General features: G+C 39.8%; 1 protein-coding gene across 5 annotated transcripts in view; it reads left to right on the forward strand.

Moving 5' to 3' along the window:
- Positions 1–22,246, forward strand: part of LOC110381710 (serine/arginine repetitive matrix protein 1) — a 71,206-nt gene that overhangs the window by 820 nt on the left and 48,140 nt on the right. For all 5 annotated transcript variants that reach the window (XR_007510556.2, XR_007510558.2, XM_049837355.2 and 2 more), the window contains exons 3-4: positions 4,756–4,819; positions 21,347–21,508. Coding sequence is in view for 3 of the 5 variants with exons in the window: in XM_049837355.2 (XP_049693312.2) it covers positions 4,756–4,819; positions 21,347–21,508 (226 nt within the window). In the remaining 2 variants the exon portion in view is untranslated. The remainder of the gene's footprint in view (positions 1–4,755; positions 4,820–21,346; positions 21,509–22,246) is intronic.

Here is a 22,246-nt window from a genome sequence, read left to right on the forward strand (position 1 = left end):
GGCGATTTATTTGTATACTACACTACTATATACCTACATATATTTGTATTATACTACACTACTATATTTATTTTTACACGCAACTTAATATGGTACTGTCCTCAGCGGCCGGTGACGAACTAAACATTGGCTCATTGTGTAAACACCACAGGCCAAGCTGGGCCACGATTCCTTTGATGCGTGCCCAAAAAACCGACAACTCGCCGAATGCGCGCCAACATTGACAAATGCCCGCCAACATACACCAATACCCCTTGTACACATTGGTGATGGCGTGTATTGGCCACGCTTGGGCCAATGGGTACTGGGGGCTTAAGCTTTTTAACCGACTTCCCAAAAAGGAAGAGGCAAATTTTTTTTTCTTTGATAAGGTATACCTTCCAGATGGTCCCATAATCATCAGGTCATGATCTGATGATTACCAAAACTACCACAACTTTCAAAAATTGTAGGCGTGTATAGGTTAAAAACTGGACAATGAGGTGTACCTCTGATAACACTATGCAACAGTGAAGGTTTGGAGCTGACCTGATGATGGAGACGCGAGAAGGTCGAGAGACCTCGACAACTGAATATGTAAACTACCTCGTGTTTGGGCTTACATTGATGAGAACTTTCCACAAATGCGGATAGTGACAACTATGCCTGTTACTGAAAAGCCAAAAATAAAAAACATTTTACAAAGAAATAAAACCGACTTTATAGTATCTAATGGATGTTCCTGAGTTTATATGCCACCGATTTCTAGGCCGATGCACCTAAGAATAGTTTTTTTTTTTTGCTTTTCAGTGTTTTTGGGAATCGGTTTTAAGATTTTTTCTATTAGTATAATATTAATGAATCCATTAGTGGAGCTCTTGCGTTTTACCATCTGTCCAGCTAGGCAGCTGTAAACTTGATCCAAGTTCAAATATTATGCGCGGATTGAAACTAAGTTTTCCCCAAATCGGTACTTCCGATATCATGCTTAAGGTTGTGGCTCCATTGTACTTAGTGGAGCGGATCCGAGCGGAGACGAACAGTTCAGAGATTCACCAATCACGTAGCTTGAAATTCACATATCTTCTCCAGTCCGCTTCAAAGGAAAGCGCCCCGCGCCCAGAAAGGAGTGGGCTGAGAGACCGCATGTCACGCGCCCTTACCGGGCGAGCTAGTTCCACTCCGCTCCACCCCGCTATAGTTCCACTCCGCTCCACCCCGCTACAGTTCCACTCCGCTCCACCCCGCTACAGTTGAAACAACAACAGCTCAGCCCCGCTATGCTCTGTTTCGCTCCGCCTCCCTAGAACCACAGCCTTACTGTTCTATATACTCAACGGCAAAGCATACGTATTTCAAATCTATATAGGTAAAAGGCAAACGGAACAGTAAATTAAAAAAATCGCGATATTCCAAAGCTGCTCCATAACGTAGAGTCAATAAATTGTATGACAACATAAACGCCAAAACTCACTACATAAATATGGTAAAAGTTCTCAAGTAGCTAAACACTGACGAGTGGCTCGCCTCCACCATTTATTTTTGACCATTTATTCCAGGATAAGGAAAAAAAAAAAAATAAGGGAGAATAAAATAAGAAAAGTAGTAGTAGCAGAGATATTTTTCTAGAGTATTCGTCGACGATATTGAGAGAACTAGAGAGATTGAAGTCGTGGTGGCCTAGTGGGTAAAGGACCAATCTCTCAAGTATGAGGGCGCGGGTTCGATCCCAGGTTAGGCAAGTACCAATGCAACTTTTCTAAGTTTGTATGTACTTTCTAAGTATATCTTAGACACCATTGGCTGTGTTTTGGATGGCACGTTAAACTGTAGGTCCCGGCTGTCATTGAACATCCTTGGCAGTCATTACGGGTAGTCAGAAGCCAGTAAGTCTGACACCAGTCTAACCAAGGGGTATCGGGTTGCCCGGGCAACTGGGTTGAGGAGGTCAGATAGGCAGTCGCTTCTTGTAAAGCACTGGTACTCAGCTGAAGCCGGTTAGACTGGAAGCCGACCCCAACATGATTGGGAAAAAGGCTCGGAGGATGATGAGAGAGATTGAACTCGCTTCGAGAACTTGTTCTCACTTCGAACTCGAACAATCCCGCAGCCCCAGCACCCTTTGGCCCCTGCTGGGCCCCGCTGGGGTTTGCTGACATCTTTTTGAGGAGCGCCACCGACACAGGTATGTTGTCTATGCAGACAGGGACGGTGAGCCACCCGAACTCACCGCTCACAGACCCGCGCCTACGGTGGCCGGGAGTCGTCTCTCGACACCCCAAACCCGTGGTGTCTTCCTGGTCTTGCGCGCCGGATGAGAGGTGCGAACTCTTAGTCGCTCCGCCGCCTCCTTCTCGAGCATGAAAAGAAGATGCAGAAGGAGGCGATGGCATCACATTCCCTCTGCCTCGGACCATGGCTTGAACCAGGGCCGAATGCGAGAGGTCGCAGCTGCCGATTGCCTCACGCGCCTCATGCGTGTCCTGCGTTCAACATGGCGACTAGCTATTCCGGACATTTAAATCATCATTAATATTGTTCATTTAAATAAAACTTGTTTTACGGATTTTATCGCGGTTATATTAATGTTATTTAATGCTGACGTTCCGGATCCTTTACAGCATCCATGGTCCATGATCCATGGTATGTGTATTACCAGTGATGACTTACGGCACCGAAACGTGGTCTCTCACTATCGGCCTCATCTCAAAGCTCAAAGTCGCTCAACGAGCTATGGAGAGGGCTATGCTCGGTGTTTCTCTACGTGATCGAATCCGAAACGAGGAGATCCGTAGACGAACCAAAGTCACGGATATAGCCCACCGGATTAGCAAGTTGAAGTGGCAATGGGCAGGCCATATTGCTCGCAGAGCAGATGGCAGATGGGGCTGAAAAGTGCTGGAGTGGAGACCACGGACTAGCAAGCGATGCGTAGGACGTCCACCAACGAGGTGGACAGACAACCTTATAAAGGTCGCCGGAAGACGCTGGATGCAGGTCGCTTCCAACAGGTATCTATGAAGATCAAAGGGGGAGGCCTATGTTCAGCAGTGGACGTCCTATGGCTGAGATGATGATGATGATGATCCGTGGTCACGGGCAGACTGATAAATTGTATAATTATATAATTGTCTGCCTCGACTGATTAACTGTCTAATTGACTGCCTCGTTGGTCTAGTGGTCCCAAACACGACTGATGTGCTTGAGGGGGTTCGATTCCCGGGAATTCACTTTGTGGGTTTTAAAAACTTTCACAAAGCAACCCGTAGTCTGGAACTTGGTGACTGATACACCCATGCATCGGAGAGCATGTTAATGTCGGCCCTGCGCCTGATCTCTCTCCGGTAGTGTCGGAATTTCCGTCCCGTTGGGGTATGAGATTGAGGGAATACTTAATGCATTGTGTCTACGAAAATGCTCGTACACTACTTCTCTAATATGTCCTGCGCAGCTGGCTGATCTCTTTAAATAAGTTAACAGCCGCCGTGGTCGGATAGTTCTAACTTGAACTTTAATCACAAGGTAAACAATAACCTAGCTGACAGCGGCAAAACCTAGCAATATACTGAATTTGAATGGTAAAACTTCCATTTACTTTCGTTTTTAAGCAGTTCGAGCGTCAACGGTACCTAGGTAAGGTAGAAGAGCTTTGCCCAGCAGTGGGACAGTATCAGTAGGCTAATAAAAAAAGTTGTGAATTAAAATGTATTATGTCTGTTAGCTCAGATTAGTCGTTTATTATTAGGTATTCTGTGGTACTTACACCACAGATTTTTTGGAACCAGATGGTACGTGAGAATTCGCGTTTTGAACTGTTACCTACATACAAGAGCAGTAAGTAGGCAAAATTCGTGTATTCTTTGTAGATAAACACAATAAACACATTTTACAATGTATACAACCAGATTGCATAGCTACGCTTTAGCCTTTTATATGTCGCATACATCTGGTGGAAGCTGCTGTGTGATTGAACGACTTCCGCCTTCACTGAATGACTACATTTCATAGAATCACTAGACCGAACATTGATCGAACAAGCGTCACTCAAACACAGATTACTATAATAGTTACTACGTAACTCAACGTCCAACTAAGTAAACTATTGCAAAAAAGCGGGCACATACGCGAAATGTTGGTTTTAAGGACTCACGTGTACTTCAAAGTTGTTTCTAGCTTCAAAAGGGTTAGCCAAGCATGTGTGAGAGCGTATTCTAAATTTGAATTTTGTAGAATTGCTAAGAAACTGGTTAAACGTTGTTTTGGACTAATTTCTGGTAGAAAGTTCGTGGGCGTTTTGAAAAGTATTTGACGTAATTTTCAGAAAACTAATAATGCAGTTTTAATTATGTGTTAGTTTAATATTGTGTGACAGCAAGGATTCACCGATTATTAAGACACAGCCGGCTACTTTTAAAGAAAAAAAAATATAGCGAAACTGGCAACCAAGAATTATGAAGTCGGCTACATGCACATGATCTGACAAAATGACGTTCAGTATTTCAGTGAAATTAAACGATGCATTCAAGGACTTGACGAATTGTTCTTTAGTAGTGGTTCAAATATATATAGCCATTTTATAAATGCACAGGTCGTTCAATCAAAAAGTTGCTTCAACCAGATGACTGCGACATTATTTAGATTGGAAATACCCCGAAGGTCAGCCTCTACGTAGATTATAATTTTTTATCGTTATTAAATGAACCAAAATCTGTCTAAGCATTCTTTTTGGATTCGGATTATAGGTAACTAAACCGACTTGTATTTTTTTGAATGAAGAGGAAGCGCTGTGGACATTCCCCGGAGTGGATCGAGCGCCGCGCTCGCGCTCCTCGCCCGTGCGGTGAGTCAAACATCACACCATTTCATATCTTATTTTAAAATAACACAAACTCGCTTCGCATCGCAAATATCCGCGGAGTCGCACGAATGCACCACAAAGTCGTCCGATCTCATTCGCAACGCGCATTCCTCTGATATTACGTCATGTAAAACACTGTTGGCGATAATAAAATTAAAAGTCCTTCAAATGAAGACATACTTTGAGTGAATTCACAAAGGAATTAGGTAGTGTTTATTTTATGCTACAAGTAGAATAATAATACTTAATACCATGTTACCAAGTTGAATTATGTATAATACAAATAATACAATACTTAGTTGTAATTAATAATGTAGTTTTTAAAATAGTGTTAAGTTCCTAGCTATTAGTAGCTATCATTGGTACCGAACTCGTTGTTGGTTTTGGTAGTGTCACTAGGGTATACAGGATTGAATTTTAAGCAGTGCGTAAACTGGTGGGTCAGAATCAATAGCAAACATATCTGCACGATCAGGTTTTTTTTATATTTTTATCCGCCCCAAAATAAGCAAAATATGGACACTAACCATTGTTACGGAGCTGCGCTCGCGTCAGTAAACATGTTTCGCGTTGCCGCCGCACAGCCGCCCCGTCCCTGCTAAGACGACTGTGGCCATGCAATGGGTTACAAAATAAACACTTTCCGTCTTACCACAAAAACTTTTAAACGTCAGTTTAAGCCTTGTCTAAAAAAATGTCAAATTATGACGTTGTGTTATACCCTATTTTAATACTGCAACCCCATGTAGAGGGTGCTATGTCAGCAAATTATAATAATATAAATATACGTCGGATTCGCCCGCGCGGGCAGTCTGTTGTCATTCTCGACACATATCGGTACTATTTCCAATTACCAATTCGTTACTATTTCTATTTCTAGTTCTACTATTTCTAAGTGTCCTAATATCCTTAAATACTGTCAATTGTGGTGAAAAACCAATATAATCATTTTGTGTGTAAAATTAGTTTTTTTTAAAAAACCGTGTTCGAGGATCCCGTATAACATTTGGTGGCAGCGGTGGGATACCGAAAGTTCAATATATACACAGATATATCCCGAATACGTCTCCAAAGGACAAACCTTACAAATTAAAGTGCCAGTGCTACGTTTTCTTCAATAATCAAAGGCAATAATAAACAACGTTCACCCAAATATGCCTTCAACATCCTAGTACGCGTGTGTATTGTGTGCTAGTGAATCCTGTGGAATATAAATAAGTGCTGTGTGGAGTTGTTCCTGAGCCTTGATTATAATCAGGCCTCATCATCATGCTGTGGCAGATCTTCATTGTCGTGACAATACTACAGTGAGTGACGATATACTATATACACTTGTCTCGCATAGAACTCAGAGTCTTCCAATTCCCTAATTGACATCTTGATAATTAATAAATTCTTAACTTACTATCTGTTTTACATAATATTAAGTCGCTACACAAAATTGTAATCCTTGCAACAGCGAGTGATTGTTATTGTAATGCATACCAGACATCACTGATAAGCTCTGAATCTCGAGCCGGCGAACACGGTGTGGAAACAGCTCCTTGTACTATTATACTTGTACTTGTATTTTATAATCTTTTGTGTACTTTCTAGGCTTAACTTCAATATTTTAGCGTTATATTTCTATATTCAATTATTTCAAAATGTCTAAAGACGATTTAAAAGAAGAGGTTCCCAGTGGCTCTAGAGGTGCACAACTCCGTTCTGAAAAGGTTGAAGAAAAGGTCGAACTAAATGTCTTACTAAAGTTTATCAAACCATTCGATGGGTCCCGAGACAAATTAAACCCTTTTATATCCAATTGCCAAAGTGCTTATAATATAGCCAATAAGATTCAAAAACCAATTCTATTCAGATACATATTAAGTCAACTCATAGATAGGGCGGAGACAATATGTAGTATTAAAGAATTTGAATCTTTTGAACAGCTTGTAGAGTTCTTAAAACAACAGTTCGGAGAACGAAAACACTATGCACACTTACTCTCCGAACTCCAAGATTGTAAACAAGGTCAAAATGAAACGGTTAATCAGTTCGCCCTTAAAATTGAAACCTGCTTAGCAAAATTACTTACCGAAATACAAGTATCTATACCTACTAAGAAAAAGTCGGAAATAGCTGGACGCGTAGCAGCCATGGAAGATCTAGCTCTCCATACATTTATTATCGGCCTTCACCCACGACTATCACAAATAGTTAGATGTCGTGATCCCGACTCGCTCAATGCTGCAGTAAACTTCGCAGTCGCGGAAGAAAAGATACTGTCGAATGCGTTTATGAAAAAGCCAACATATTTTCCTAATACAGACAAATCTAAATTTGTTCCAAAACGAGAACAACCCCAATACTATCGTCCTCAGATGCCAAATCAATACCGCGTATCGGATACTTCAAAGAAAGTTCACACAAGTGACCTCGTGTGTCGTTACTGCAAAAACGTAGGTCATACTTTAGAAAATTGTCGCAAACGACAATATAATAACAATAGATTTGCTAATAATTTCCAACCGTCAACATCCGGTCGCCAGACAAATTTCAATAATGAAGGACAGCCCCGATCCGTGCATTTAGTCCAAGATAACGACGGCGGTTACGATACGGTAGACTCGACCGATTTAAACGAATAAGATTTCCCGAGAGGTATCGTTCGGGAAATTACCCTCACCGAATCAAAATCGATGCCATACCTTCTGGCTCATCTACTAAATCGAATTCTCTGTATCCTCTGAATCCTCTGAATCCTCTGAATCCTCTGAATCCTCTGAATCCTCTGAATCCTCCGAATCCATTGAATCTTATAAAAACAAATTCACTGTCTCCTCCGAGTCCTTCGAATCAAACAAAATCAATTATTAAAAATAAAACTCAACCCACTGAATCCAATATATTAAAAATAAAAACTTACGCTGAATCCGTCAAAACCACTCAAAATAAATCGTTATTAGGTTCAAAGAAAATTACTAATTCTTCAGTATCAAAAGTCCTAAGCCATTCAAATTCTACTAGTTCACGACCCACGATTGGGCAAACCACCTCTCCTACATCGCAGCACCTGGAAAATAAAAAAAATATTAAAATATATGAAGTAAATAATAATACTGAGAAAAGATACCTACCTCACGTCACTGTCCAAACTCCATTCGCAGATCATCCACTATCATTTCTAGTCGACTCTGGTTCATGTGTAAGTCTCCTAAAACTCGATTCTATGTCCAGAATCCCAAAACTAAGTAATGAGGTTATCACACTTAAAGGTATTGACCCCAACGACGCGGTAACGCCTACTATGGGAAGTCTTCAAATGCAACTATTTCCAAATTCTCCAAAACCTTGCACGCACGAATTTCATGTAGTAAAGGACATAAGTCTTAGCCATGATGGTATAATAGGAAATGACCTAATGCAAAAATTTAAATGCCAAATCGATTATTACAAGAACATACTACGTTTCGATGAAAACTCCATCACACTGCATTTCTCTGAACCTATATATAAAATACCACCTCGTACAGAAGCAGTCATTGAATGTACAGTTAGCAACCCTCTTATTAAAGAAGGCGTTATATTAGACCAACACTTATCTGATTCACTACTCATTGCAAATTGTATAGTTAAAGTAAAACCAAATAGACGGATCAATATCACAGTTGTTAATACATCCGTAGAAACAGTTGTACTCCATCCCAATCTAAATATTACCTTGCAAGCTCTAGACGAACAATCTATACCAGTTCTCACATCAGCAATTCCCTCTAACACTTATACTAGAACTAAAGAAGTCCTAAATCAATTAAGGACCTCCCATCTTAATGACGAAGAAAGGGATGCTCTACTACAAGTATGCTCACAATACTCTGACATTTTCCATCTCCCAAACGAACAATTAACATATACTACATCCACTGAACATAAAATTAGAATAAACTCCGATATACCTATCCAAACTAAATCATATCATTTTCCCGAATGTCATAAAAAGGAAGTAGAAAACCAAATAAATAAAATGCTTGATCAAAAAATAATTATACCGTCGAACTCACCCTGGTCTTCGCCTATTTGGGTAGTCCCCAAAAAACTAGATGCTTCGGGACAACGCAAGTGGAGAGTCGTTATCGATTACAGGAAACTAAATGACATAACAATAGGGGAAACTTACCCCATTCCACAAAAATAACTGAAATACTAGATCAATTAGGCAAGAGTCAGTACTTTACAACATTAGACCTGGCTTCAGGATTTCATCAAATTCCTATTGCTGCTGAAGACGCACCCAAAACCGCATTTTCCGTACCCCAAGGACATTTTGAATTTACGAGAATGCCATTTGGCCTTAAAAATGCTCCTTCGACATTCCAAAAACTTATGAACACTTGCCTGTCTGGACTTCAAGGCTCTCGCTGCTTCGTGTATCTCGACGATATTGTCGTTTATTCCCCTGATTTAGCTAGTCACATTCAGAACTTATCCGCTGTATTCGAAAAACTTAGAACTTATAATCTTAAGCTTCAACCAGACAAATGCGAATTCTTATGCAAGGAGGTTGCATACCTAGGTCACTTAATAAATAATGACGGAGTGCAACCGAACCCCGAAAAAATAAAAGCCATCACTGAATTCCCAATACCGAAGTCCCCCAAAGACGTAAAATCATTTCTGGGTCTTGTATCTTATTATAGACGATTTATTCCAGATTTTTCCAAACTCGCGAAACCCTTAACATCCCTTCTAAAAAAGGACGCATCTTTCAAATGGCATAACGAACAACAACTCGCTTTTGAAACATTACAAAACAAATTAACCACTTCACCGATATTAGCATATCCCGATTTTTCACAGCCCTTTCTATTAACATGTGACGCCTCTAACTTCGCCATATCCGCAATCCTTTCTCAGGGTCAGATCGGTAAGGATCGGCCTATTGCTTTTGCTTCCCGCACTCTTAACAAAGCTGAATGCAATTATAGCGTCACAGAAAAAGAATGTCTCGCTATTATTTTCGGCACGAAAGCCTTTCGACCATATCTCTATGGCCGTAAATTCACTATCGTAACAGACCACAAACCACTTCAATGGCTTTTTAACTGTAAAGACCCGGGATCTAGACTAGTTCGTTGGCGCCTAAAACTAGAGGAATTCGACTATAATATAATCCATAAGAAAGGAAAAATTAATACCAATGCTGACGCTCTGTCCCGATTCCCAATTAATCCAATAGATGTACCATCTCCCGACTCTTTACCTACAAGCCCTAATGATTTAATCGATAACCCTTTGGAAGACCCCCTCTTAGATCTACCCTCTTATATACCGTTCACATTCGATGATAATGAATTATTAAACAACGACACTAATCGTAAACAGGATACTATTCCCGAGTCTGATACTGCTCATGACGCTATCCCTACTCATACTGAAGACAGTTTACCAGAACTTATAGACCTAGGACCACTTGACCTTAGCCCACAGAGTATTGATATAAACCCCAATTTTGATAACATCGAAATACCTTCGCCAACAGAATCTAACACTAAATCAGAAGCAAACGACGAAGACTATTCCAAATTTTTGAAATCAATATCGCGTAAAGAATTTAAAACAAATACCATTATAACTGAACATAACGAAAACGTACTCAAATGCCCTTATAAAACTATATTAATACCCACTTCAATCGACTTAGACGAATCAAACCCGTACATCTCTGAAATACTCTCTAGTGATAAAGACAAAGACGAAATTCTTAACGCTGAAAAAGAGCTCCATTCCTTCCTGAAAATAAACTTAGAAAATAAAGATATTTACCTAATTTTTACTAAAGTTCACCATTTCGACGAATCATCTTATCCTGATATATACAACACCCTGAAACGAGCGAGAAATGACATCATACTAGACTCATCGATCACAGATATAGCTACCTCTGACTTCAAAAACCCTTTCGACCGACATTCCTACACTAAAATCTACAATATTTTGACTTACCTGTTTCACGACACTCCAATCCGCATACACGTTTACGTAAATAAAATAATTTATCCTACATTGAGTGAAATACCCAAAATACTAAGGGAAAACCACGATATTCCAATCGCCGGGCACTTAGGCTCATCACGAATGTATTCTAGGATTAAAGAACAATTTTATTGGAAGGGAATGAGAAGTGACATAGAAAACTATATCAAGAAATGCAAATCCTGTCAAGAAAATAAAGCCCTTAGGAAACTTAATCGCGCCCCTATGGAAATAACCACTACTTCCACTGCACCATTTCAAAGAATAGCATTAGACATAGTAGGACCCCTACCTGAATCTGGTACAGCAAAGCTGAAATATATACTCACCATACAGGATGATTTATCAAAATACTCTGTCGCTTATCCGCTACGCAGCACAACAGCTGAAGAATCAGCTGATTGTTTAATCCATTTCGTCTCTCTCTTCGGTATTCCTAAATCAATACTTACCGATCAAGGTACTAATTTTACCTCTGACCTTTTTAAAACCACTTGCCTATTCTTAAAGATAAAACTACTCTGGGCATCACCCTATCATCCACAAACGCAAGGAGCTCTCGAACGTAGTCACTCTACACTTAAAGAGTACTTAAAATCATTCATTAATAATAATCAAGACAATTGGCCTACCTACGTATATACCGCTATGCTTACCTATAATACGACAATTCATTCCACCACGAAATTTACACCTTATGAACTAGTCTTTGGCCATAAACCATTCATTCCAAACTCGATATACGAAACTACACCTAATACAACATATTCGGATTACATAAGAATGTTACAACACAAATTCAAATTTACTAGAGAAAAGGCAGTGGAAAATATTCTAAAATCTAAGGAACATTCAAAAGCTTACTACGACAATCACACTAAACCGCCGCCCAATTACAAGGTTGGCGACCTAGTTTATCTTAAGAATCATTTACGACTAAGGAAAGCCTTATCTCCCATTTGGAAAGGACCATATAAAATCATATCGGTTCATAATAATAACACTGTCACTCTTCTTATAAATCGGCGTCATGTGACACACCATTTCGATGAAATAAAACCTGCTGAAATTTCATCCGATGAGCAACACTAATTCATATTTCATTCTATCTTTCAGCATTCCAATCGATGCACGATCGGACTTTGTCGAGCCTTATCCTTCAAACGCTGGTATCTACTTCGATAGCCTGGGAAAACTTAAAATAATTAAGAGTAATTTAAACGTAATTAGTTATGTAGATATATCTTTCATAAAACCTCATCTTACTAATTTGAATGAAATCATAGGTACATTAAGGTTTAACTGTCAAAAATTTAACTTAACTTCTTGTGAAAACACGCTATCTCCTTTAACAGCTCGTTTTACAGACGTTCAACGAGAATATGATTCTATTTATCATCTTATTTCAAAGCGATACAAACGTAATGCATGGTTTGGCGGTATAGGTACAGTATTTAAGCACGTTTTCGGCACGCTTGATGAAGACGACGCTCTTAAATACGATTCTGCTATAGAATCTATACAAAATAATCAAAAGAAAATGGCAACATTAATAAAAGAAAATATCTTAGTTACTACTTCTACCTTAGAGTCCTATAAAAATATTATAAACAAATTAAAAACCAATCAAGAAATCATTAATGAATCATTAATATCATTCCTTAAACAAACAACAAATATTACAGAAATTACAAACAATTTAATCATAGAAACAAAAGTCCATTCCATACTTACCAACCTTGAAAGCTCTTTGCTTACATTATCGTTTCAACTCGAAGACTTGATAAACGCAATTATACTCAGTAGTCAAAACATCCTACATCCTAACATTGTAACGCCTGCCCAACTATACCGTGAACTCGCCGATAACGATAGGCACCTACCACGGGACACTGGGATTCCTATATCATTAAGCCTAGATAATATTCATTTAATTTTAAGTATATCTAATGTTGCATGTTATTATTTTAAGAATAAACTTGTATTTGTTTTGCAAGTGCCCCTCGTTACCAATGAGGAATTCAATTTATATCATACTTTGGCTCTGCCTACTCCTCATAGAGTGGATAACCCAAATAGTTATAGTTTAATCTCTCCTACTAGTTCGTATATTGCTATTTCTAATAGTAAACAATTATATTGTAATTTAGATAGTTTACGTAAGTGTAAAACCATATACTCTGAGTTCTTTTTATGCGAAGTACCGGTAATCTCGACGACAAGTGATAACCCGATATGCGAAAGTGAACTATTAACGAAAACTGTTAATGCTATTCCCAAACGGTGTGTTACCAAAACCATATTCGGCGAGCTAGACATTTGGCAACCACTAATAAACAATCGGTGGATTTTCGTGCAGTCTCGTCCGAATAAAGTGTCTATCGAGTGCGGTGTTTCAGAAATGCGTGAGATTATAGTGTCCGGTACGGGTATTTTAGATACCCCAAAACAGTGCACAATCTATACAAAAAGTGTAAGACTGATAACTTCAGATGACTCTTATAATATAAGTATACCTAGCCCTATACTAGATTTTAATATTATCAATGACTCATGTTGTCAAATAAATTATAATTCGATTAATAATAATACGTCCCCTATTCTTTTCCAAAATATCGATTTAGACGATTTAACATCTAATGTAAACAAACATAAAGAAATATTCGCGGAATTAGATAAGATCATAGATGACAAACCATTTATTATTAAATACGGGACGCATTATTCAATACTTACCTTTATAATTTTGTTAATTGTAATTTCTTTTATAATATACATCTTAATTAAAATTATATTAAAATATAAGAATGCATTTGTTATCAATAGAAACAATGTAAACATTGATAACGATACTCACGTCGAGAACGACAACGCTTCGCTGCATTCTATCGCCTCTATCCCATTACCGCGACTTAGGGAAGTAGTATAACCTTTCCGAATTTCGGTAATTAACCCCGAATTTCGGTCTTATGCGGGGGGTTGTTATACCCTATTTTAATACTGCAACCCCATGTAGAGGGTGCTATGTCAGCAAATTATAATAATATAAATATACGTCGGATTCGCCCGCGCGGGCAGTCTGTTGTCATTCTCGACACATATCGGTACTATTTCCAATTACCAATTCGTTACTATTTCTATTTCTAGTTCTACTATTTCTAAGTGTCCTAATATCCTTAAATACTGTCAATTGTGGTGAAAAACCAATATAATCATTTTGTGTGTAAAATTAGTTTTTTTTAAAAAACCGTGTTCGAGGATCCCGTATAACAGTTGACATATGGTTCATTTTGCAGCTACAATTTTTTTAGATAAGTGTAAAACAGGTGTTTAAGTTTTTGTAGTAAGGCCATTTATCATTAACTATTCTTTTTTGTACTAAATCAGAACAAAATAAAAATATACGTATCTATAAAACTTATTTAACTGTAAGTTTACAAAGTTTGCGCACTGAATAAACGCAATCCTGTATAGCGAGTGAGCTATTTGCATGAGGCTAGATAAGGGTTTTTGTTCCCTTCACCATGTCTGCAAAGAAAGTGCTTTCCTGTTTTGGTTTGATGTGAGTCTCTTGCAGTTTCTGCTCGATCTCAGTCAAACTAATAACAAAGCAATTACACAATATCCAGCGATATCTTTCCTAAAATCAAAAATTTATAAAATACTCTTCCAGAGTGTAGCTTTCCGACAGTGAAATCATTTTTAATTCGGTTCCGTAGTTTCGGAGTCTTTAAGTTGCCAACAAACAAAAAACTGTTTCCTCTTTATTAGAGGTACATGCATTAATATAGGACAGTGGTTCTTAACCGGTGGTCCGCGGACCACTATCAATCTAACTTTATTTTAATCAACTTATATACAAGCTGTTGATTTGCATCCGTGCCATAGTCAAGGAGGTTAAAATTAAATACGTAAATAATCGATTTGAATTACGGTAGGTCTGAAAAAGCTAATATGCGCTGCTTTTTTTGATGTTGTAATTTCATGGTATTTCAGAATTTAGCCCACGGTTAAACACAAATCATAACAGAATTCCCCCGCGGCCACAGTGTGTGCGTGATGGCAGCTATGTGTGCGTAGACAGAGAAAACTAATGTCTACGTGTGTGCGTGAGTGTCGATGTGTGAGTGTCTTATCTACGACATGACAGCGCGAGCGCGCGAGCGAGCGAGACCGAGTGATACGCGATAGCAATCATTTTACCTAAAGTTTCGAAAATCACCTTCATTATTGTCATTAACTTCGTTTTACTTTACTTACTAATTTTTGAGCATAAATTTAACACAGATATCTTATTAACTACAGTAATAAGCAATACTAGTGCGCGAAAGAAAGTTCACTAACATGTTAACAGCTGATTGATAAAATGTTCGTTTTGCTTTATCTTTCAGCATAAAGTTTTCGCAGTGATTTAGTTTTATTTTGAATTAAATTGGTTGATAATTAGAAATTTTGCTTCCTTCTTAACGGTCTTAGGACCTTGGAACACGGAAATCTTATTAATGACGTAATACTAGTGCGCTAAAGGAAAGTTCACTGACCGTTTTCGGTTTGCTTTAACATTCAGCGTAAAGATTTCGTAGTAATTTTGTTTTTACTTTTCGATTAAATTGGTGAATGATGGGTTAGTTAAGTGTAGGCACGAGGTGATTCTTTCGGCTCGTAGGTAGGTATTATTGGCGTGGTTAAGAAATCAACTTATTTACACTAATAAAATTGATTAAGCTGACTACGTATTTACAAAATGTACAAATAAATAAATTACCTAGTTAAGTTACCCGGAGGTACTGTTCAAAGCTGTCACCTTCACACTCTTGGCACAATCGAGCACGACGAAGTAGCTGGTTGTCCTTCAGCTAACATAACACTATCACATTCGTTTTTAATGTGTCGAAAGCACTAAGTTAACGGTCCTAGCACATAAGTCTGTCACATGACCAGCATGACCCTCCGTGATGAGGGTTCCCGGTCGGTAAACATTTCCCGGAACATAGGTATGTATGGCTGTCATTGCACATCCTTGGCAGTCGTAACGGGTAGTCAGAAGCCAGTAAGTCTGACACCAGTCTAACCAAGGGGTATCGGGTTGCCCGGGTAACTGGGTTGAGGAGGTCAGATAGGCAGTCGCTTCTTGTAAAGCACTGGTACTCAGCTGAATCCGGTTAGACTGGAAGCCGACCCCAGCATGATTGGGAAAAGGCTCGGAGGATGGATGGCTGTTAGTACACTGTTGTCACTGATGGCATACAGGCGGACCATCGCCACCAACTCGTGTTCGTGTAGTTTTCCGTCATCTCGCACTTTGTACCTACACGTCGCGGAATTCAAAGCGCACGTACGCAGCAGCGGCGGCGACATCAAACACACTGCTTGCCGTCGGCGCTTGTTCCGGCTTCAGGGCGCGGGGGAGCGGCGAGGCGAGTGTGTGGGAGTACTCGCACTGTGATTGGGTGAATTTGGGTAGGCTGGATGATCTACGATTTTATTGAACGATCGTTGCGTATGCTTTGTGCATGTATCGTTTGCGTTTGTGTGAGTGCGCAGCGCGGTAGTAAGGCTAGTAACACACGCGCCGAATTAAAGTACGGCTGGGTTACACTGACGGATATACGTAAATAAGAAAAAAACATGAAAAAATTACCTACCCATTTTTTCGTTGATTTGGGTCGACAATCATTAGCATATTTACGTCCTTGACTATGGCACGGATGCAAATCAACAGCTTGTATAATTGCGAGCGGGGGTTTTCGCATGAACGTCTATCGGGTGTGTCGTACCTGGTCCCCCCATTCATGAAAATGTATGCTTGGGCTACATTTTAAGTAATTTTGGTTTTGAGTTTTAAAAAATAATTATAATTTCGCGCTCGCTTCGCTCGCGTATTCATAAACTATATACCCTTATTTTTGCATTTGTCAACAAACAAAAAGTTAAGTACGTTTGGGCAAAATTTTACGTAACATTTGGTTTAAGTCAAACAAAAATTTCGCGCTCGCTACGCTCGCGCATTGGGAAACTCCATAAACAACTTTTTTCTTTCTTTGCATTTGCTTACCTACACAACTGCCGACATGCGTTTAGCTTTGAGAAGTACTGACCCAAAAATTCAGATTTTTTTTCGCTTAATAATAAAGAAATGAGTGCTAATTATAAAGTATTCTTTATCAAAGTACTCTCAATTTAGGTAAACCGATGAGGTGGTCCCCGGCAAGACAAACTTTAGTTAAAATGGTCCCTTATGACTAAAAGGTTAAGAACCGAACTGATATAGGATATAGGACACTTACAGATGTTGTTACCAGTGCCGGTGTTACCAGTACAGGGTTCATTAAAACAACTTAACCCGGAATGATGTTCAAATAGCGCTGCAGAATCTCAAGCCGAAACGCTCATCTGGTCCGGATGGTATACCACCTTTTCTATTCAGGGACTGTGCCAGAGTTTTAGCGGGTCCACTGCATCACATTTATAATACCTGTTTACAACAGTCCACATTCCCTGAACGATGGTAGATCTCACGCGTCGTTCCAGTACCTAAGGGTAAGTCAGGTCCAGATGTCAGCGGTTACAGACCAGTGGCAGTGCTGTGTAGTGACCTGTGCAGTGACCGGCTAAAGTTTTTGAGTCCGCCATTCAAAGTTCTATACAGGGGCAGGTCCGAGCACAACTATCGGACGCTCAGCATGGCTTTCGGCCGGGGCGCAGCACTTCCACCAACCTGCTTAACTTCGTGGCGCAGGTTATACCGGCGGTCGACGCGGGGGTGCAGGTAGATGCGGCGTATTTTGATTTCAAAAAAGCTTTCGACACCGTGGACAATGATGTTTTATTGAGGAAGCTGGCTGATATTGGCTGTACACCACATCTGTTGCAGTTCTTTGTCAGCTACATGAAAGACCGTCAACAGTATGTATACCCATTATAGTCAACAACTATAATGGGTTTGAGTCAGAGCCATACTACACAAGGTCTGGAGTAAGCCAAGGCAGCAACTTGGGGCCTCTTGAATTTATCATCATGATAAACAGCTTGCCGGAAGTCGTCAGACATGCTACATGTTTATTGTTCGCGGATGACCTCAAGTTGCTGCTCGAGGTAAGGGACGAGTCGGACTGTACGCGACTCCAGGATGACATTGACAAAGTGGTGAAGTGGAGTCATGACAATAAACTATACTTCAATGTATCCAAATGCTCGGTAATATCCTTTACGCATTCGCGACGCCCTGTCTGCTATGAGTACAAAGCAGAGGCAACACCCATGACGCGAGTGACACAGGTGCGTGATCTGGGGGTTCATCTCACTCCAGAGCTCACGTTTCGCGAGCATATTATTAAGATATGTAAGAAGGCGTACAGAAACCTAGGCTTTGTACTTAGGCAGTCGCAGGGATTTACGAATATAACAACAGTAAGGGTATTATACGACGCACTCGTTAGGAGTCACTTGGAGTATGGTGGTGTCATATGGGCTCCACACGAAGCCAAGTACTCTGTCATGCTGGAGCGCGTGCAGAACAAGTTCACGCGCCACTTGTACTGGAGGCTGTACGGGGTGTATCCGCTGTACCCGCTTATGTACCCCCACGGAGGAGAAAAGACTAGCGGAGATGCCCTAACGCAGGTAGGTCACGCGCCTTCAAGTAGGTCAAATACGTCACGACTACGTCACGGCAGGCGTGGCTGGACACCGCCCATAGACCGTCCTTCACATCAAACTGACATCTTGTCATAGTTGTATTTTCTACCTCTACCTCTTTACCTGAGACGTGAAATTAATGATATATGTTTTTTACTTAATATTGCAAATGGTTCTATTGACTGCCCTGATTTGCTATCCAAATTAACACTACGTACCAATAAAGTAGAACTCCGTCAACGACCACTATTGGATATACCTTTTGCAATGACTAATTATAGACATAATTCCTTTTTCTTGAGAAGTGCTAATAAGTTTAACAAATTGGCGCGGGAACTTGATATAGACTTATTCTGTACTAAAACAAATACAGTCAGACGACTTATAGCTGACTCATTTTTTGGATAGGTAAAACTCTATAACGAAACATTTTTTTCTTTAAAATATTTGAATCACTTGGCACGCAACATTGGATAGATACCTACCTACTTATTGTTATCGACATGTGTCTATTATCTGTGGAGGCTTGTCATTAGCGATATGATTATTGTATATTGTAAACTATTATTGTATATTGTAAACTATTATTGTATTAGTCTGTAAGCCTTCTTAAAATATAAATAAATAAATAAATTTACCACAATTTCAACAGATTTTATTTGTTACTCGATTAAAACGATGAAATGCGCTATCATTAATTGTAGAAATTGCTCAGGATCCAAACTGAAACATACCATAGGATAACATTTCACGTGTAAGTAATATTTTAACTTTAAAACATATTTTTTGCTAGAGACATCTGTCGTCGAATAGCTGCATTTCTAGAACCTCTAAGTGAACCTGTATTATTTTCGTATGAATCTTGAATCAATGTACAATATTGGTAACCAATTTTTGCCTTAAAAAGCAGCTTCATTTTTCCTTGCATCCTACATGTTTTTTTATAGATTATTTACAAACCAAAATATATGATATATTATCATGAAAATTTAAAATTATAAAAACACCATCTTTCGGTAAGTAGTCGACTTACGTATATTTGAAGTAAAATTGTGTTCATCAAGACAGACATCGAAAATTCAATCACCCATTCTTAAAAAAGCCGCAATTATCTTAAAATTAATCATAAATAACTCTATGTATTTCTTTTAGTAACCAGTCAGCGTCGTTGTGATCAGTTACATGTAATAAGATCTTCTTAGATCTCGTAGTCTTCTACATTTTATAAAAACAGTAATTTTGCAATGACTCCAATTTATAGCAAATATAAGATGTGACAAAAATTAGCGTAGATTTATTTATATTCATCATCAGCAATGTTTTACATAGATATATCTCTCTTTCCGTACATACTTTTTGAATGTACCTACCTTTACTCAGAGCAACATCCGACTCACATAAAGTCTGTTATTTTGTGGATGCTCCTTTATGATACAGTTATGAAAACTCTAATTTGATAAACACTGTCCCTATAATTTTGATTCCCATTTTTCTTGGTGAATTTAGTAATATGGCAACATCGAAAATAACAACAGTCATCGCAGCATGGTTCTAGAACAAATAGAACGAGTTTTCGTGCTTGTGATGCCATAGTGGCTAGTAGATGAACTAACGCAATGACATAAGTTGATACTGAAATTACACCAAGGGGGTATTTTAGACCCGTGGTGAATAAAACTGATTTTTGATCGAGTCTCCGATTAATGATTCCTAGTAGAATTATACCTATTTCATTTCTGGGGGAGTAAATAAATTGTTGTGGGGCAAGTTCTCTGCCCAAAATTATATTTATATAAGAATTAATTTTCTAACTTTTTTATCTCTCTCTTTTTCTTCGTTCATTTCAAATGAATGCTTCTTCAAACTTTCTAATTCAATTACTATTTTTTAAGGAATATTATATAATTTTGAGTATTTATTTTGCTTTTATGTCACTAGTGGTAGTGGTCGATGTTAGTTTAGGGTTAGATTTTAATCATCCTATTCCACGCTAGATGGATTTACAAAAAATGGGTGGTTTCCCATAAAAGGCGTATAAGGGTGGAGCACGGGTGGAGCCAATAACGTTCCTCGTCCCCCGCTCACCCGAATTTTGGCGCGCTGCTTTGTTAGGAGATTTTACGTTAGGGCACCTCCGCTAGTCTTTTCTCCTCCGTGTGTACCCCACATTGTTCGTGCTGGGTATGGTCGGGTACAACCAGTTAAAGGTGCGGCGAGAATTTGCCCTTATATTATATATTATTAAATTACTCCGTGGCAAGGAACACAATCCCGGCGTACTACGGTGCTTGTGTCTCTGTGTGCCGGACCGCTATGTGGAGAGACGACGGCGCCCGCCACTGCTGTCAGTGCCGACTGCCAGGACCAACATACTGGCCAAGACGCCTCTCACGCGAGCGATCCGTACTATTAACGAAATCCAGAACAAGATAGACATTTTCTCGTGTCAGTTCAGTGAACTCGCAAGGATGATTTTGTTTATATTATGTTATAAACTAGATTAGGATTATAGGACATACATACTTTTGTTATTATTGTATTGTTATATTCTATTTTATTTTAAATTTATTTTGTGTAAATATCTTGTGTTTTGTTGTTTGTTTTTTATTTTATTTTTGTAAGTAGTTAGTATTTTAAATAAGTGCCTCGCTAACGCATTGGATTGTACCTGTCTGTAATAAATAAATAAATGTTACAAAATACAGCATAGCCGAAAGAGAGTTGATTTTTTTCCTATAAAGAGGCCATTTACAACATTCTATAAATAGGAAGCCTTTTTTTTTGCATTTTTTTAAACGTACTTAAGTGTGTTTTAGGTGGGACCAACATATTTTCTGATAATGCTTGCATAAACAGAACAAACATAGAAGAAGAGTCGATTCGAACGGGGCGCCAGCGCTGCCCGTCGGCGTCCCCCAGGCCGGCGGCGGGAGAGGCGGCGGCGGCAGCGGCGGCGGCGGAGGCGGCGCGCGCCCCCCCCGCGCCCCGCCTGCCCCCCGCGCGCCTCCCGCATCCTGGGTCTGTAAGCGCAGCCGGTTTGCACGGACCGCAATGTCGGCTTACCACTCATGCTACTAGTAGATTAAGCTACGTTTACACGCTGCCGCGCAGCCCGTCGCGGGCAGGCGGACATTCAAGCTGTTCACACGCGCGCCGTCGTGTCACTCAGTGCAAGAATGGCGAGCAGCGAGGACCTCGGTGTTGTTGCTGCCATATCCTTTGGCTTAACTTATTTTTATTGGAAAAAGAAACAAAATGATGAACGACGTTGACAATTCCGTCATGTTGTAATCTCCAATCGTAGCGATTTTCTTAGCAACGTTGAATGAAGATCCACTCGTCCCGAAAGCGCAGGAGAGACTGACTGCCCGCGCGCGTGTAAACAGTCGCCGGGCGTCCGCACATTTATCCTTTGAACTTTGCCAAAAAACCGACACTCGCCCGATTCGCGGCATTCACGGGCACGGGCGCGTTCACGGGCTCGGGCGTACCGTTTACACGCTCGTGAACGTGACTGTGCCCGTTGAATGTCGATTTGAACGCGCGCGTGTGAACGTACCATTACGAATAATAATGGCGTCAATGCAGATTGTCGGCCACAGCGCCTTTTCTCATCAGGAGATTAGCCAGCTGCGCAGCACTTAACTTTATAGTGCACAAGCATTTGCGCAGACACAGGTGCACGCACTATTATTCCTTCACTCCCGTAGCCCGATGGGACGGTAATCCGTCACGACTGGAGAGAGATTAGGCGCA

Source organism: Helicoverpa armigera, chromosome 1 (genome assembly GCF_030705265.1).
Source record: "Helicoverpa armigera isolate CAAS_96S chromosome 1, ASM3070526v1, whole genome shotgun sequence".
NCBI classification, from domain to species: Eukaryota; Metazoa; Arthropoda; class Insecta; order Lepidoptera; family Noctuidae; genus Helicoverpa; species Helicoverpa armigera.